Below are 18,284 nucleotides of genomic sequence, written 5' to 3' on the forward strand. Positions count from 1 at the left end.
GGTTAAAAAAATTAAGACAGGGGCTGGGGATATGGCCTAGTGGCAAGAGAGCTTGTCTCATATACATGAGGCCCTGGGTTCGATTCCCCAGCACCACATATACAGAAAACGGCCAGAAGTGGCGCTGTGGCTCAAGTGGCAGAGTGCTAGCCTTGAGCAAAAGGAAGCCAGGGACAGTGCTCAGGCCCTGAGTCCAAGGCCCAGGACTGGCCAAAAAAAAAAAAAAAAATTAAGACAGCTCCAGAAGTTGCTAACAGGTAGAGGCTTGCAGCTCACTGTACCCCTTACAGCTGAAGAGCAAGGTCTTTCTTAAAAACAGATCCAAGTGAGGCATCTCCATGGCTACTAGAGACTTCCTTTTGTTCTATATGAATCTCCTTTTCCAAGTGTACATCAGGGGAGGTTCTTTCAGGATTCCAGTAGGCTCTTCTGAAAGACCTTAGACAAGGCTACTGCTGCAATTGATGTTGGGCGTAACTCCTTTTTCCATTATCCATTCTTTGGGTGGGGGGGAGGGTACTAGAATTTGAACTCAGGCACTTGTACTTGCTAAGGCAACATCTCCAGCCCTCTTTTGCAGTGGTTATTTTCTAGATAGTGTCTTGCTTTCTTGCCAGGCCCACAACCAGGACTGTAATTCTCCTTTTGTATGCTTCCTGAAGTAGCATGGATGACAGGTATGCACCAACATACTCAGCTTCTTGCTGTTGAAAAAGCTGTCTTTTTACCTAGGTTGGCCTGGAACTTGGGATCTTCCTGATTGCAGTCTCCTGAGTAGCTAGGATGACAGGTACATATCACTGTGCCCAGCTATGGGTTGAGATGGGGGTCTTATAAACTTTTTACCTGGGCTGACCTGGAATTGCCATCCTCCTCATCTAAGCTTCTCAAGTAGCTATGATTACTTGTATGAGCCACCATGTCCAGCTTCCTTATCCACTCTTAATCCTACTCTCATTCCCTGATAAAGATGATAGTAGCAGTATCATCATTGCCTGGCTTGAAGGCTTACCTGGTGGTGTAATACAAACCCTTGTTCTCTAGGGAGTCAGATTCTCCAATACCCACACCCTTCACTGGGCTGTGCTTACTATGTTATAATGGGGCACAAAGAGAAAGCCTAAAGGTACCAAGTAACTATTCCTATTGTACTGTGTAATAGCAGTTCAGACTTTCTTTGCTGATCAGGTTCAGTATCCCTGCCCACTCCAAATCTCCACTTTGCATGGTGGCTTTAGTGTGGCTCAAGTGGGAGAGTGTTAGCCTAACAAGTAGAAGTCTCTGAGTTCAAAGCCCTAGTGCCATCAGGCAGAAAGAGCCCATACCTCTAAAAGAAACAAGCAAGCAAGCAGGCTGGGTGCTGATGGCTCAAGCCTGCCGTCTTAGCTGTTCAGGAGGCTGAGATCTGAGGATTATGCCAGCCCAGGCAGGGAAGTCTATGATACTCTTTTCTCCAATTAGGCACCCAAAAGCCAGAAACAGAGTTGTGGTTAAAGTGGTAGAGATCTAACCTTGAGCAAATAAAGCTCAAGGACAGCTCCCAGCCCTGAATTTGAGCCCTAGGACCAACACATATGCACGTGTATACACAGACATACAGAATAATAAACAAGTAAATAAAAGCTGTTTATTATGATCACTCTAGTCAGAGCCCTGTTTACTTATTGTTTTATTCTTTTTTGCATTTTACTTATTTATTTGTTTTGCTTTTGTTGCCAGTCCTGGGGCTTGGACTCAGGGCCTGAGCACTGTCCTTGGCTTCTTTTTGCTCAAGGCTAGCAATCTACCTCTTGAGCCACAGTACCACTTCCAGCTTTTTTTCTATATATGTGGTGCTGAGGAATCGAACCCAGGGCTTCATGTATATGAGGCAAGCACTCTACCACTAGGCCATATTCCCAGCCCCTCTTTTTTGCATTTTAAATTGTTATTATTAGGAAGTTGTATGAAGTGGTTACAATTACATAAATCAGGTTACGATACATGCTTCTTGGTCAGTGTCACCCCTTGCTTTGTTCTCCCCCATTATTCCCTTCCCATCCCTACCCACAAGTTACATAGATCATTTTTTTTTTCTGCCAGTCCTAGGGCTTGAACTCAGAGCCTGGGCTCTGTTCCTGAGCCGTTCTGTGCTCAAGACTAGTACTCTACCACTTGAGCCATAGTGCCGTTTCCAGCTTTTCCTGAGTAGTTAATTGAAAATGAGAGTCTCACGGACTTTCCTGCCCAGTCTGGCTTTGAACCATGATCCTCAGTTCTCAGCCTCCTGAGTAGTTAGGATTACAGGCAGGAGCCACCAGTGCCCGACTACACAGATCATTTTTTTATATAGTGTATATTGGATACAACGATTGCATTTGTTCACCTTTCCTTCATTCCTGTGTCCCTCCTCTACCCCCCCCAAAAAAACCCATGTTTCCATTTCCTGATATTCATTTTGAGAAACAGTACCTTAGCTATTTTTTCATTCTTAAAAAAAAATGCATTTCACCCATCCTCCAAATTTCCTAGATCTAGTTTCACATTTGCCCATGCTCATGTTCACTGCCTATCTGTTTTCCTCCCTTAGGGACACAATGTGTTTATTAACCAAATTAGCTTTCTATGTTAAGCCTCCTTGGCTATCCTTTTAATTTTGTTGCATATGAAGATGATTGTGACCCTCTCCCATCTATTGCTGCTACCTAGCCCTCTGACCCCAGCAGTGGGACTGGGGTCAATTCACTTCTATCAATAGTCACAGCTCTGTAACTGCTTCACCCTTGGCCTGTAGAGGAATGTCACAGCCAAGTATGGAGATGCTGGTACTCCTCTAATAGCACCATCCTGAAAGTGTAGTGAGTGGTGTCTTCTCAGTCTTCTATGAACCAGAATTCCAGAGTGAGTCTTAAATAATAGATGGATTCCAGCACATCTACTTCCCTATACTTGTCTCCTTTTTCCAGTGTTGGTGATGGAACCCAGGGCTGTGTGCAGATTAGGAAAGCTCTCTGTCACTGAGCTATGTTCCTAACCCTTACTGAGCTTTAAAACACTTTTCTCCTCTGTTCCTGTGACAATGAGGACATCTCAACTTTGCTCAGTGTGGGTCATCACATTACATTCGTTTTTATTTTTAACAATTGTCTTTAAAACCGAGCACCAGTGACTCATGCCTGTAATCCTAGCTACTCAGGAGCCTGAGATCTGAGGATCACAGTTTGAAGCCAGCCTGAGCAGAAGTCTGTGAGACTCTTATACACAATCAACTACTCAGAAAAAGCCAGAAGTGGCACTGTGGCTCAAGAGATAGAGTGCTAACCTTGAACACAAAGAGGCTAGGGGACAAAGCTCAGGCCCTGAGTTTAAGCCCCAGGACCAGGAAAAAAAAATGTCTTTGAATAGGTATACATAAGGTTTCCACTCAACATTCCAGTTCCCGTGTACACTGCCTCTTGATCAATGTTTTCACACGCTTATATTTTAGATCTAACTTCCACATGAGAGAAAGCCTTCTGATTTGCTGAGCCTGACTTCACTCAACATAACTTTTCTCCCAGGTCCATGTTGGGCTGTGACTTTTTGTGGAGCACAAGCCCTCTGTGCACCCAGAGCTGGTAAGGATAGGGGAGCGATGTATCCTGTGTGAAGCTGGATTTACATCGACATCTGCTTGAACAGGAAGCTCCCACTGGCCCTCTCCTTCCCACACAGAGCTGCAAGTGTAAGGGATGGAGATGAGGACATTGGCCTGTAGGCCAAGGCCAAGGCCAAGGCAAGGAAGCTAGTCCATTGTCTTGTTTTGCTGCCTAAAGAAAGGAGCCTTGGGAAGAAGGGTCTGTTTGCCCTCATGGTTTTGCTATCTGGAGGCAGGAAAAGCAAGAATGAGGTTCAGGCTAGTATTTCTGAAGGAAAGGTGTGCTTTTTGAGCTATAGCTGCTGGTGTAGCAGGAAGGACAGGAGTGATAGCTCCAGCTGTCCAGGGCTAGAAGCAAAGAAGAGGCAGGATTTAGTATTAAGGCCATGATGCAGATCCAGAGTTCCAGTCCTTGCTTTGTTATGGGTTAGTGTTCTTCTTGTCTTAATTTAAAAAAAATCGCTATTATAAAGGTGAAGAACAGAAGGGTTATAATTATATATGCTTCTTAAGTCTTTTTGAAACCCATGTCATGGACATGGTTAGCCGCACCAACATCTATGTTGATAATCATTTAGAAGTTGGTAATCGGTTGTTCTCCCCACCTTAATCTTAACCCTTCAAGATCCTCATTTTCAAGTGATTTGTTAATTTTTGCCTTTTTCCAACACCAAGGTTGGGTTGTGGCATGTACACGACTTTCTGGCTCCATCTCTCATTTCCCGAGTGGAGCCGGACTGCACTAATTGACCTCGAGGGTCTCAGCTGTGCTAAGTTGGGTGTTTGTTAGATCTCGTTAGGCTTGTAATTAGTGCAGGGAATCTAGGTCAGAGGCAACCATTGGAGTGATGGTCTCCCGGGGCATGAAGTGGGGAATAGCTAACAGGTTCCTCATTCTGAGGATGGGGTGAGCCAGGGACAGGGGAGGATGGGGTGTGGTATACACAGACAGACACAAGGTCACACGTGGAAAGGCACTCAAACTCTGTGTGTGTGTGTGTGTGTGTGTGTGTGTGTGTGCCTCCCGCTTTTCCTCGGGTTTCCTTCCAACCTCTCCATATATGGTGTGGCTCTAGAGCAGGCTGGGGATTGGCTGCTCTTGTTGGGAGACCGGGAGCTAGGAGGAAAGCAGAAAAAGAAATGAACTAAGCTTAGGGGAGGGAGGGAGGATAGGAAGGGTGGGTAGCCAGGCTCCAAGGGTTGCAGAGTGGGGCTAGGTCTGCTTGCCAGAGAGATTTAATGGCTGGAGGTGGAGGAAATTTCCTGTTGGCAGAAGGGTTGGGAGAGTGGCTGGGGAAGGAGGCAAGGGGTGTTTCCCAGAGGTCCTGGCTCTAGGCTCAGTGCAGGTTTGTTTATCAGAGCTGGAGCAGGGGTTAGATAAACCTGTGCCTTTTTACTTTCTTCCTTTATTTTCTTGTGTGGTTCCTCCTTTCTCTTCACCATAGACAACCTACAGCTATGCTGTGAAAATTGCATGCAAATAAGCTCATCAGCTCTCCAGCCAGCACCTCAGACAGTCCTTCTAATGGAGGAAGATCAGGACTGTACTTTTTTTTTTATCAGCTCTCCCAAACAATTTAATGGGGGAGGAAGAGAAAAGCCGAGGAAAATGCCATTGAAATATGAATGAAGCATCTGGTTCTTTATCCATGTCTACCCCTCACCCACTTCAACTCTGTTCTGGGTTCCCTCTCCCCATCCATACTTGGTCCTCCCAAAGGACTTTCTCTTTCCCAGTTCATTCATGTAAGCAAAAACAAAAACAAAAGAAAAAAACCAAACACAAAACAGCAAAAGTTGTTGGAAGGGAAGGAGGCAGGAAGGTAGGATATAAACATTCTGAAAACTGTCCCTAGGCAGCTGTGCAGGGAGGAGGTTGCCCTGTGTAGGCTCAGAGCTCTTCTTTTTTCCTAACCAACCTATCATCCATGTACCACAAAACAGTGACTGGGTGGAAGGAAGGGCAGTTTTTGCAGGAAGAGATTGGAATGATGGAGGGAGGGAGGGAAACACTGGTGGAGGGATAACAAGAGTTCTGCTGCACCACCCTGTCCCTAGCACCTAAAGGTGTATACTTTCACTAACAGAAATTGTGCTACTTTCCCACCATAACCATACAACTTTAAGCTGCTTTTCTAGTGGCAAGCCAGGCTTTGTGTTCAGCTCCGAAATTCTTGAAACCCAGGAATCATCCTTCGCCCCCTTTTCTCTCTCTCAACAGCTCTTGTCTTTAGCCTCATGCTTGGCACACTCTCCTTTTACCAGAGGTATGGGCATGGCCTGTGGCATGATCAAGTGTGTGGGCTAGAACAGTGACCACAATTAACCCTTGTTCACTGTGCTCTGGCCACCTGAGCTGGCTGTTGGTTGCTTACTGAGCCAAACTAATAATAGCAGCCCCAGCAGCCATGTATTGACAGGCATTTCCCATATGTTGCCTTTGCCTATTCAACAGCAACTGCAGTTTGCAGACAAGAAAATCGACACTCGGAAAGAGTGTATTTGCCCAGGGCCTCATAACCATAAAGTGGCAGAGTCAGAACATGAGTCCAGACCTTGTTTCCAAGCTGGGCTCATTTCATCACATTATGGCGTGGTGTTAGAGCAATTGCTGGCAAACTGAAACTTGTTGGTCTTGGTATCTGAAGATCCCAGGAGTGAGTGACCAGCTCTTCTCAGTCCCCTGGGGTCCCTGATCTTCTGCCTCGTGTCACTGTCATTCTCTCCAGTGTCTCCCTCATTTTTTGGCTCCCCTTGGAGATGATTGGCATGTTGGGACACATATGCCATTCTTGCTTTTGTCTTTTTCTTCATTATGTAGGAGTGAGAAGGAAGAAAAAGAAAGGGAAAACACTGGTAAAATAGGAATCTAAAGATAGATTTATAGAAAGTATAATTTTAACTCAGACTTCCAGAATTTGTGGCAATGAGTGGCTCTGGTGATCAGGCTTATTTTGGAGATTGGTTCCTTCAACTCAGCCCCCAGGAGAACCTGAGAATGACAAATGAGGTGGTATTCTTGTGCTTGCTCCTTGGCTTAGGTAGGTAACTACAGGCTAGATATAGGAGAAAGCATGAAATTGATTATGAGGACCTGAGATGGTTGAATGCAGATATTCCACCTTGCCTATGGCTCTGGGAGTACATCTACATCAGGAGGATGGGACTCCCTAAGTGTTTTCATTCTATTATCTGCTCCCTTTCCCTAACATTAAAGGAGCCTCATGGCTAAGATCTACAGGCAATTTTTTTCCTGTTTCCTCCCCTTTCCCCTTTCCTTTCCTTCCCCCCTAAAGCTCTTGGACTTGGCCAGTGGGAATGGAGGTAGTCGGACACTAGATTCATGAGGTGTTATGTTCCTTTCTTTCAAAAAATCACTCCCACATGGCCTTCTCTTCTCGGGACCTTTATCACTGTGACTCAACCTGACCTTGGAAACTCAGAGAAAAGCAGCACAATGCGCTGCAAGGCCTGGCAGCACCACAGCAGTCAGGCAAGGCGGTGTGGTGTGGGCAGAGCTGTTTTTCTAAAGCTGGGCTGGTCCGTGTTAGGAGAGGTTTAAGGAAGAAGGGGGAGAGGCTACAGGAAACCCTCTCTTAGTTGAAAGAGGAACTGGGACATAGGTTTGGTTTTCCCCTTCATCCTACAAAAACTGCACCACAAGTCAGTTTCGTTCTTAGTTCAATTCTTCCATGGAGTCAGCTGTCTCCATTTCCCATGACAGTCACCCCTACACCCCAGTCACATGGCTGAACTAGTCCTATCCATCTCCATTTGTATCTCTGAATCTATGCTGGGAAGGGCATGGATGAAAGGAGGGAGCACCTCAAATAAGAAAGTCTAGACAGCTCGATCTCCCCCCCACCCCCCGTCCTGGGGGAATTGAACCCAGGACTTCATGCATGCATGCTCAGCAATCGGTTGCCTGTACTGTAGCCCCAGCCCCAGGCAGCTTGATGTCAGCCAGAGAATGTTGTGAGTGAGAAGCCAGGGTTAGAGGCTGCGGAGAGTTTAATTCCACATATGCTCCTCAGAGTGGGAGTAAATTGCACTTCTCCTATGGCATGGACAGGTGGCCCTGGCCTCCGCATCCCTACAACTAGAGTTGCACAGCTGAAATTTCACCCTCAAACTGAAAGCCTGGAATGGGACATATGAGAAAACCTCTTGTTCCCCAGACCTCTCTAAACCTAGATGCCTGGGCATGTACATGTCTGCTCCCTACTAGATCTAGAGGAGGGTATGTGTGAAATGAGCAGACTGTCATTATTACCCTTTCTGTTTAGATGAAAGTTCCTTATTATTGCTACGGTGGTTACCCCATCCCGGTAAGGTAAGGAAATGGTCATGAGGGCATCACACATCAGCAAGAACAATGAGTTTGATTTTTTTTTCAATCGAGGTAAATAAAAAAGTTTCATCCTGCAACACTTGGAGCCAAAGTCTGTCTGCCCCCCATGAGTCCCAGAACCCTTCCTTCACATGAGGCTCTTCCGGTACTGACTGTGCTGGGTGGTCTGTCTGAGGTGGGTGTCGGGGGTCTGCAGGTCCATCTGTCTGTACAGGTCCCTTAGCTCCCTGACTTCCTGCAGCACCCTCTTTGCCTGGCTCCAGTTCGATGATGCTTCTCCCAGCAGCCGCTCTGTCTCCAGCAGCAGCTGCTCTGACTCAGAATCAGGCGGAGACTGTGGGGGGTCCTTGGCCTTGCGCTTGCCATCTCCCAGTCCCTGAACCTCCGCCAGCAGCTCTTGAGTCTTCTCCAGTTTCCTTGCTACCAGGTCCTGGATTCGGGACAGCTGCCCTGGGTGGGGTGGGCTGGGAGCTGGGGATTCCTCAGCCTGCAGGTGGAGGGGTTGGGCTGGGCCAGTGTCCCGCTGAGACAGGATCTCCTCAAGGGAGGCACAGCGGCTTTTCTCTGTGGGGGTCAATTTCTTCGGTGCCTGGGGAGTATAGGTGGCCCCCTTGTCTGGCTTTTCCCAAGGTCGAGGAAGGCTGCTTGCCCTGTATGAGGAGGGCTGGATCCGGTCCGAGTCAGCTCTCCGCCGACTGCTGGCTAGCTGGGCCACTGTCTTGTCCAGGTCCACCCGAAAGCTCTCAGCACAAGAGGTTGGCTCCTCAGGGGAAGGGTCTTCCTCTTGGATCAGGTCTAAGGTCAGCATCCCATCTGAGGTAGACGTGGAAGCCTGGGGAGGAAGAGGGTGGGAAACAAAGAAGTCTAAGTCATCATCAGGAGGGATTCCAGGAACGATGCCTTCCCTGGACGAGACGCCACCACTCCTGGAGTGTCAGCCCTTCACTGTTTGCCATTTCCTATGCCTTTGATGGTCACTTGAGCTTTCTTCTACTTTTCTGTGACAATGTAATTTTGCCTGCTCTTTTTCCTGTTTTCCACCATGCTACAAGCTTCCAAAGGCATCTACTACCTCTGGATTGTGGACCCAAACACCAAAGTGGACTCGACACTTGGGTGCTCCAAACCCCACAGGAACTGTTCTTTTCCATCTGCATCTCAGACACACACACACCTCAGCCTGCTTTGCTATTTGAACTATGAACCCTCTATCATGTAATAAAGCTGTCCTTTTATTTTCAGAATACTGTAATTTAAAGCTGTAAAGGGTTTCATTATTCATACGTAGTTACATGCATTTGTTTTGTGTATTCTGACTCAACCCTGCAAGATAGGTGTAATCACTGCCCTATTCGACATGAATGGACTGCAAAGCCAGGCTCCAACTCAGGTTCCGCCAATGCCAAGGCCTATGTTCTTCCACTGTACCTGACTGCCTCGCTACAAGAAACTGCCACGTTCATGATTCACTGGCACCTTCCCCGAATACATGAGGTACTTAATGTTGGTGCCATATAGCAGAGCTTGGGGCTTGAACTCAGGGCCTCTCAATCTCATTTGGCTTTTTCACTTAAGGCTGGCATTCTACCACTTAAGCAGCAACTCTACTTCTGGCTTTTTTTCTGGTTAACTAAATATATGAGTCTCATGGACTTTTCTGCCTGGGCTGGCTTTGAACTTCGATCCTCAAATCTCAGTCTCCTGAACAGTTAGAATCACAGGAGTGAGCCACCAGCACCTGGCATAGCTTGTTCCTTTTGTACACATTCATCTCTTTGATTTTTTTTTTTTTTTGCTTTGGAAGCATGTGTCTTTCTTACTTTCTCCAAAAGACAATAAATTGATAATAGAGAAATGTTTGAACTTGTAGGTACTGAAGAAACACACACACATATATGTATTGCATTACTTATACAGTAATTTGTGTGTATATGTGCCTGTGCTGGTACTAGGGCTTGAACTCATGGATCTTGTGTACTTGCTTAGCTTTTTTGCTCAAGGTGTGGCACTCTACCATTTGAGCCATACCCCCACTTCTGTTTTGTTTTGTTTTTGCTGGTTAAATAGACACAAACGTCTAATGGATTTGTCGGCCCAGTCTAGCTTCAAATCTCAATCCTTAGATCTCCTGGCCTCCCGAGTAGCTAGAATTATAGGCATAAGCAGCGTTTCTGATTTAGGGGAATTAGCTAGGGACATGGTATGGAGGGACCTTGTTGGCCTTTGGTGCTGGTATTGGAGGCCTTCCACGGATGCCTCTGGTGGTATACAGCTCTGAGATGCACTGACACAGAATGGCCCCTTTGGTAAGGTTGACTTTCTTATAGTCCTACATACCACAGCCATGAGGTGTCCTCGAGTTGGGGGGCGGCGTGAGTGTTGGATTTTTGCTCTGTCTCGAGTGGGGTGGGCAAGATAGCTGTCCTCCTCAACGGTGACCTGAAGAGATGCATTGTGAGTCTCGGGTGCTCTTCAGGAATCTTTGTCCCAACCCGGAATCCCCCCCCCCCAAACCTGAATATTCCTGGACTGGAAAATGAGCCTAGCTCATTAACTGTGTCTGCACAAGTGCAAAGGACAGGAAGGGGTGCCTTAAGTTGACCCAAGGCTGGCTTGTGCATCATGAATAGGTGAAGAAGAATTGGCAGACAAGATTTTGAGAAGGTGGAGGAGAACAAGGCTTCCAAAAGGGAGAGAAAGAAGATGATGGGGGAACAATTAAATGGGGCCCTAAACAATAATCTCACTGGGGCTGGGAATATGGCCTAGTGGCAAGAGTGTTTGCCTTGTATACATGAAGTCCTGGGCTCAATTCCTCAGCACCACATATACAGAAAAGGCCAGAAGTGGCAATGTGGCTCAAGTGGCAGAGTGCTAGCCTTGAGCAAAAAGAAGCCAGGGACAGTGCTCAGGCCCTGAGTTCAAGCTCCAAGACTGGTAAAAAAAACAACAACAAAAAAACAGAATAATCTCACTTTAGTGAGTCACAGCTGCTCCCTCTGCCCCAATATCCTTCTCCCCATAATAAGCCCCCTGACCTCATCCAAGATGCGGTTCTTAGCTCTTGTGATAGCAGAGTTGAGGGCGTTGATCCACGACTCCTTCTCTTCAGGACTCACAGCCAGGAAGACCAGGTTGGGTGCCTATGAGGGGAAGATTCTTGTTCAGCCAGGGTTTTAGAGTTGGTGCCTCACCTTGACAGTGAAGAAATAAGAAATTATAATCTCATTCTCTGAGACTCAGATCCTGGAAGGAGTGTGATTCTGTTTCCAGAGTTATCTATAACTCAAGGAAACCCAGTCCCCATTTCTGCTACATAGCATAGTTGGAAGGTGGTTTAAGGAAATAAAAGGAGCTAAGAAGAATACTGGAAGTGGGTGCTGGTGGCTCATGGCTACAATCCTAGCTACTCAGGAGGTTAACAAGCTAAGGATTGAAGTTCAAAGCCAGCCTGGACCACTTGGAGAAACTTATCTCCAAACAGCAAAAAACTGGACATGGAGCTCTTGCTCATGAGCAAGAGCATCGGTCTTGAGTGAAGAAAGCTAAGGGTAAGCGCCCAGGCCCTAAGTTCAAGTGCTAATATTGGAGAGAGAGGGAGAGAGGGAGGGAGAGAGAGAGAGAGAGAGAGAGAGAGAGAGAGAGAGAGAGAGAGAGAGAGAGAGAGAGAGAGAGAGAACACATGCCCATGCACGCATTGGGTATTAATATGGCACTGGAGATAAGTAGATGAGATTTGATAAAGGACGGGATAGGTAGTAAAGATCTTTGAATGTTTGCAAAAATAGAATGTGACAGGAACAGTTTCCTTGGATTTCCTCAACCATTCCTCAGGGCACAAAGACCAGTCATGTTCTCTCAAGATGTGTGTACCCATGCATCAGTGTGTGTGTGAGGTGCGGGAGAGACAGGTACAATCTTTGTGGTTAAAGGCTGGCTTGCCTGGAGGGAAGGAAATGGCCACAGTATATTGAAAGTAATATAATAAAAGTCGGCAGCAAAGCAATCCAGGGGCCTCTGAGCCAAACTGCCAAGGGAGACTCTAAAGAGGAAGGCGCTCCCCCCCCCCCTACCTGCTTTCCCCATGGCCCAGTGCTCCAGAAGGCAGCAGGAGAAACCTACCGTGTTACCAGGCTGTTTGGAGTGGGCAAGAGTAAACTTGCTATGATTTTTCTTGCTCCTGCTCTTGGATTTCCGGAGTTCTTCACACTTCTCATAGTCACTCAGGTCAAACACCTCTTGAATATTCTTCTCATCTTTTACCTAGGGGACATTTAGAGGTGAGGTGAGAAGGATAAAATTACTTAGCTGCCCCCACCCCCACCCCGCCACATGCACCCCCCCCTTCTGGGGAGTGAGAAGGAGCCTGAGGAGGGGGAAGGATGACAGGACAGGAAAAGGCTACCCACCAGAGGTGTACTAGGGCAGACACCAAGTCCTAAGAATTTCTGTTTACCTCACTCTCCTCAGCCAACACCACCATTTCCAGAGCCTTTCTTCACCCACAGCACTCATCCCGTTCTAAAGGACACAGCTTACAAGTCCTACAGGGCTCATGTCCTTAAAGGGACATGGTACACAGGCTGCCTGGTCATCCCCAAGTAAGGAAGCTGGTTGTTCTCTGATGGTCCAGAGAAAGGAAACAAAGGCAGCACCAATATCAGGGATAGCTGAGGAATGAAGGTCTGCTTTTGGCCTCCTGGTTCTTACTGTATACCTGGCAGCTTTCTTCTTCCCATCCTTTCCTTCCTCTAACATATACTACTATAAATACACATCCCAAATGGAGCAACCTATCTATCTTCTACTGGGTTGGGAACACCCAGGGATTGGTCAGGATTCCTGGTAGAAAAATGCAAAACTGAGCCTGATGTCTCATGCCCATAATCACAGCTCCTAAAGACAGAGATAGTGAGGATCATGGTTCTAGGCCATCCCAGGGCAAAAAAGTTAGCAAGACACCCTATTTCAACCAATAAGTTTGGCGTGGTGGTATACACCTGTATTTCAATCTTACAAGAGATACAAATTGGAGAATCATAGGCCAGGCTGTCCCAGGAAAAAAACATGAGACTCAATCTGAAACACAACTAAAACAAAAAGGGGCCCAAGATGTGGAGTGTCCACCCTTAAGTTAGAACACCAGTACTACCACCCAAAGTTAAACGCACTAGCATCCATTTTGATAGAAGTAAAAAGTAGGCTCACGTCTTCCTTGAAAGATATTTACTCTCCTCAAATGGAAGTGTTTCCAAAAGAGCTGCCACTTCCCAAGTGCTAGAATAGGAATTGTGTACATGACCACGTGCATACACCCTTGAGGTGGGAAAAGTGTCTCTATTGCATTCCCCACTCCATCTAAGTCTTGCCTGCCTGCCCTTCTTTCTGATTGGCTGCTGGACCTAGAGAGCTGAAGACAGGAGTACAGGATGATCACAGAGGAAGGGCTCATCAGTCCCTCCCTCTCCCTGTTTGTTTCCACATGGCTTGGCTCCCCCAGTGTTCTCCCTGTCCAAGCTCCCTGGCTTTGGGCTGGAAAGTGATCAGAAGCCATGAAGGATTATGGGTGGAGGAGTGACAAGGTGCTGCAAAGGGCATTCAAGAACAATTCCCAGAAACATAGGGCCAGGATGCAGGATGATGCATCACCTCTACTCTCCCCTTCCTTCCCTGTAGGGAGACTATCAGCAGAGCCAGAGAGCTTGGAGAGGAAGGTGCTGGGCGTGTGTGTGCAGCAGGGGAAGAGAGTCACTTGTTCTGTTTTCCTTAGGGACAGGGAAGAGAAGGTTGCTATTCTGGCTTGGAGCAGGCTGATAAGGAGCTCTGGGAACCAGGGACTTGGGCAGCGTCAGCCCGTCATAAGGCAGGGCCGGGAGGCAGGGTGAGGCAGGCAGGCATAGTCCAGTGCCCAAAAAAGACAAACATTCATCTACCAGCCTTCTCCACTGTGTTGTTTTTTTCCCCATGTCTAATTCTTGAAGCCTCATTTACAATAACTCATCTTCCAAATCAGCCCTATTTTCCCTCTGATGCTTTATCTGTGGCCCACAGACAGGGATTTTCCACTACACTTGCCAAGAGTTGCTCCAAACACAACCTCCTCCCCCACAAGGTCTTCCTAGGGTCCTGTGTCTGTTCCTACACATTAGCCCATGATCAGAAGGCGCCCTGCTCTCTGTGAGAAAGAGTATCCTTTCCTGAGAATGAGCAAAGATGCACAGCAAGCACCAGGACTCTAGGGCTTGAGGGAGTTATGGGAGTCCTTGTCTGAAGTTAAAGAAAAAGAAGAAAGATTTGTGAAAACTGGGAAAGAGAGTTAGGATGACTATTACTGTCTTGTATTGCACATAAATTACAAATATCATTCTGATTTTTTTTTTGTCTTGAGTCCACTGATTCTGGGGCTTTGTGAAGTTGTCAGAATCAAGTCTAGAGTCTTCTGGTAGTTTCTCCTCTAACCTAGGCCCACTGTAGCATGAAAACTGGTGCTCAAGAAGAGCAGCATCAATATGCCGTTCCCTCTCTTCCAGTGCTCTTCTCAGCAGGAGCAGTTGGCCCCAGGACTAGTCAGGTGTTCCTGACTCATAGGACACCAAGCATTCTAGGCTGAGGTCATTCCATCTTTTCTCTGGTTCTGTCTCCCTTCCTTCACACAAGGTACCCATACTTTCACCTCCACATCTGTGTTTTGAACAAATACAAACAAGAAAACACAATTGTTTTGTTTCTTCTACACTTAACTGTCCCCTAGCTTTCCCCCTGGTAGAATGAAATTCTGCTTGCTACTGTTTCTTACCATGATGATGTTCAGAGAATACACTTTGACACTTGCTTTATCTTTTTTTTTTTTTAAACTGGAAAGCCAGAAAATTGTGGAGAAAACATTCAGTGGGATCTGCCTGTCTTCTCTCATTTGGAGCCCTAAGACTCCACCAGCAAGTTTCTAGCTTAGTGGCAGGGAGGATGAATTACTTTCAAGGGGGTCTCTTCAATGGCTTAGTTCTTCCCTCACTGTAATAGCAGCCACTCTTTACAGATGAGTACTTCTCTTGGTCTGCAAGTGTATCTGTTTCAATACCATAAAAGGATTTATTTACCTAAATACAATCTACTGACTGTGTCTACTTCTGAAAGCAGAAGGGGTTAGAACATGGAGAGGACTTCCCAGTCAGCTCTGGGTGAGGGAAACCAGAATCGAGGGAGGAAGGGCCACTGGAAGGGGGACATGGGACAGTCTACCAAGCTAGGCAAACACAGAGGAGCATTCCAATTTCTCAGTTCCACTAAGAGCTACTGATCCCAAGAGTTTGGGACAAAAGGGGAAAAAAGAGTCTGTGATTTGGGCTCAGATTCTGCTCCAACGTGGGCTGTGGCTTTCCTGTTTAACTACAGAGGCAAAGCAGTACAGAAACACTCAGGTTCCTATATCCACTTCTCTCTCCTCTGATACAAATTAGGCTGGGCAGGAAGGGACAGTAGTGGGATAGGGAACAGTACTATTGGACATTGGCTCCAACAAAAACTAGCTGGTCCTCAGCTATTCTTCTGGGGTCACACAGACTGACCCTGGGTTGTGTGATTTTATGATTCAGGGCGGCTGTGCAGCTGATAGGACCTGCCTATACATACTCTGCTACGTGCAGGAAAGGAGGCCAGTTGGGCTGGGGTAGAAGGACAGGAAGGGGTGATCAGCAGACTTCAGCAACAGCAGCAAACAAACAGAAATCCCATATTTTATGAGGTCAGGACAGGGTAGGAGGTGGCCGGGGGTGGGGTTGGGGGTGGGGTTGGGGGTGGGGGGGTGCACTTAGAACTTGTGGGACCTATTGAGAGGGGACTGTTGCCACAAAGGTATTTGCCAAGAAAGAAACATGAAGAAGCAAACTCAACTCCTTAGGTCTTCTCACTGAAGGGTGACCTTTCTCTGCAGAAGAGAAGGGTAGAGCGTAATGAGACCACTAAACTTGCTTCTGGATCAAATGGGGAGGAGTCGTGGGGTGGTAGGGGCGCTGGAGGCAGCCGGGCCCCATGGGACAGGGGGAGCACAGGGCTAGGCAGAGAGAGACACGGCACCTACCTCCTTCTCCGAGATGTAGAGCTGGTCTCCCTTCAGCACCACATAGCGGTTTTTCCAAATCTCCCTGAAAATCCCTTTCCCGCAGAATTTCCGGACCCAGCCGACCTTCTCGGGCGGTGCGGATTGATGACTTCCATCCTGGGGGCCCTGGCCGGGGCAAGAGAAGCGGCGGCCGGTGAAGCATCACGGAGCTCGCCCCGTCTCCCGGGCCGCCTCGGCTCCCCGAGCTCCCCGCGCGCCCCCCCGAGCTGGCGCCCGGGACCCCTCGAGGTCTGGTTCTCCCCCACCACCCCCCGCGACTTGGGGGAACAGGTTTTCACTCGAGGAACTCTCTGCCCCCTCCCCCCAATCAACCACCCAACTGCGCGGCGAGGGGGCCGGGGCGAGGGGGCCCCCCGCGGCTCCCCGGCTCCCCGCGCCCTCCCCCAGCCCCTCCGCGCCGCGACTAACGGCGTTTGATTTTATTCCTCATTGTCTCCGCGCCCCGCACGGCTCGCGGCACGCGGCGGCCCGTCACCCCGGCGAGGAGCGGGGTGCGGGTCGGGGCAGGACACAAACTAAGCCAAGTTGAAGCCCACCCCACCCCCCGGGGGCAAGTAAACAAAAGCCCCCGCTGGAGCGGCGGTGCGGGCGGCGGGCGGAGGTCTCGGGCCCCGGCGGGGCGGCCGGGGCGGGGCGCGGGCGCGGGCGCGGCCGGGGCGGGGGGCGGGCGCGGGGCGCCCCGCCGCGCGCTGCCCGGACCGGGCCGGGGTCGCGGGAGCGGCGGGGCCGGGCCGCCGGGCGGGCGCACTCACCCTCTTGGTGGAATTGTTCTTCTTCATGATTCCCGGAGGACGCGGGGTGCGGGGCCGAGGGGCGGCCCCGCGCGGGGGTCTCGGCCGCTCCGAGGGGGGCTTCTTCCCAGCGGGAGGGTGGCGGCGGTGCCCGGCGCCGCCGCGCTCCTCCCCGGCTCCCGCCCGCCCGCCCTCCCGCTCCCGGACGCTCCCCCTCTTTGTAGCTCTGGTTACACTCAAGGCCGGCCTCCCGCGCACTCCCTCGCCCTCGCACACTCACGCACGGCCGCTCCCCGCCCCTCGGCGCCCTCCATCCCGGCGCCCACGCGGCCCGCGCTCCGAGCGCGCCCCCGCCGCCCACCCGCCCGGCCCGGCGCGCAGTGGGCGGCCCGGCCCGCGCCCCGCCGCTCCATCCGCGGGCCCGCTGACGTTGCGAGTTCAGAATAAAGGGCGAATCGCGGAGCCGCAGCCGGTGCGCTCCCCGCCCCCCCCACCCCGGCTTTGTTTCTGACTCATGGGGGGGGGGGGGGAAGGAGGCAGGCAGACCTGATCCCCGAGGAGACCCGCTCTCAGATCTGAGCCCAGACAGCCGGAGGTGGGGCGGCATGGGCACACCCGGACCTGCCCCAAAGCGCCCGGCCACGCAGACCCCGTGGATAACAGAGACTTGCGGATTGGGGAAGAGCCAGGATAACCGAGATCGAGATCATCTCCCTCCCAAACCCAAACAAAAACTGGAGCGCCACCCAGACGCCTTCGGGGTGGGAGACAGTGGTCTGGGCAGGTCAGGTGTTGGGGAAAAAGTTTTGTGCTTCCGAGGGTAGGTGGTTAGGAATAGATGGGGAGGAAAGTTACCATGATCAATGCCTATCACTGGCAGTTGAGCCTCAGGAGAGTAAGTCCCGAGCACGAGGAGCATCTTAGGGATCTCCATGTCACGGGCGGGATCCAAGAAGGCTGAGGGATCTGCAGACGCGAAGTGCTGGCAGGAGAACTCTGGTCCTCAAAGCCAGGATCCTTTATACCAGGGACATATATGGATACATATGTGTATATATGTAAATCTGTGTGTACACACCCCGAAGCTCCCAGTGTGGCTTACTTCGTGGCCACCTCCCTGCTGCTCTGCCATGTGAGCCTTCCATCTTGCCTTTATGCAGGGGTGCCAGGGAAGGATGGGCTCTCTACCCAGAGGATTCCCTGAACTGGAGACCTCCGCCGACCCTTCCTTCCCAGAACTGCCTCCGAGCCCGCGGGGTGTGGCTTAGTCACTTCACGTTTCCACACACGTTTGGTGACAAGACAGGAGGAGGAAAACCTGTCCGTGTGCCAGGGTCATCACCACTGTGGCCTTTGGTCAAGTCGTTGGATATTTTTAAGTCTCTGCTCCTCCACATGTGGAATACTGAGAGACAAAGATTTCTGTCAACAAGGAAAGTTAGGTGGCCATGTGAGGTGACCAGGGAA

General features: G+C 49.6%; 1 protein-coding gene across 1 annotated transcript; it reads right to left on the minus strand.

Annotated features, from left to right (window-relative positions):
• Positions 1-7,979: 7,979 nt before the first annotated feature.
• Positions 7,980-17,161, minus strand: Plekho1 (pleckstrin homology domain containing O1). The gene is made up of 6 exons (XM_048356434.1): positions 16,839-17,161; positions 16,045-16,191; positions 12,090-12,230; positions 11,006-11,110; positions 10,305-10,406; positions 7,980-8,799 (listed from the first exon to the last, which is right to left on the minus strand). The coding sequence occupies exons 1-6, from the start codon at positions 16,863-16,865 to the stop codon at positions 8,095-8,097; spliced, it is 1,227 nt and encodes a 408-aa protein (XP_048212391.1). The 5' UTR covers positions 16,866-17,161; the 3' UTR covers positions 7,980-8,094.
• Positions 17,162-18,284: the final 1,123 nt, after the last annotated feature.

Source organism: Perognathus longimembris, chromosome 11, assembly GCF_023159225.1.
Source record: "Perognathus longimembris pacificus isolate PPM17 chromosome 11, ASM2315922v1, whole genome shotgun sequence".
Lineage (NCBI taxonomy): Eukaryota > Metazoa > Chordata > Mammalia > Rodentia > Heteromyidae > Perognathus > Perognathus longimembris.

What these genes read in the sequence shown, in the direction of transcription:
- Plekho1 (XM_048356434.1), bottom strand. Translation starts at nt 16,865, where the DNA reads ATGAAGAAGAACAATTCCACCAAGAGG. An exon ending in AGAACAATTCCACCAAGAGG is followed by an intron (nt 16,192 to 16,838) that starts GTGAGTGCGCCC and finishes TGCCCCGGCCAG; the next exon opens with GGCCCCCAGGATGGAAGTCA. An exon ending in GAGGACACCTCATGGCTGTG is followed by an intron (nt 8,800 to 10,304) that starts GTATGTAGGACT and finishes CTTCCTCCCCAG; the next exon opens with GCTTCCACGTCTACCTCAGA.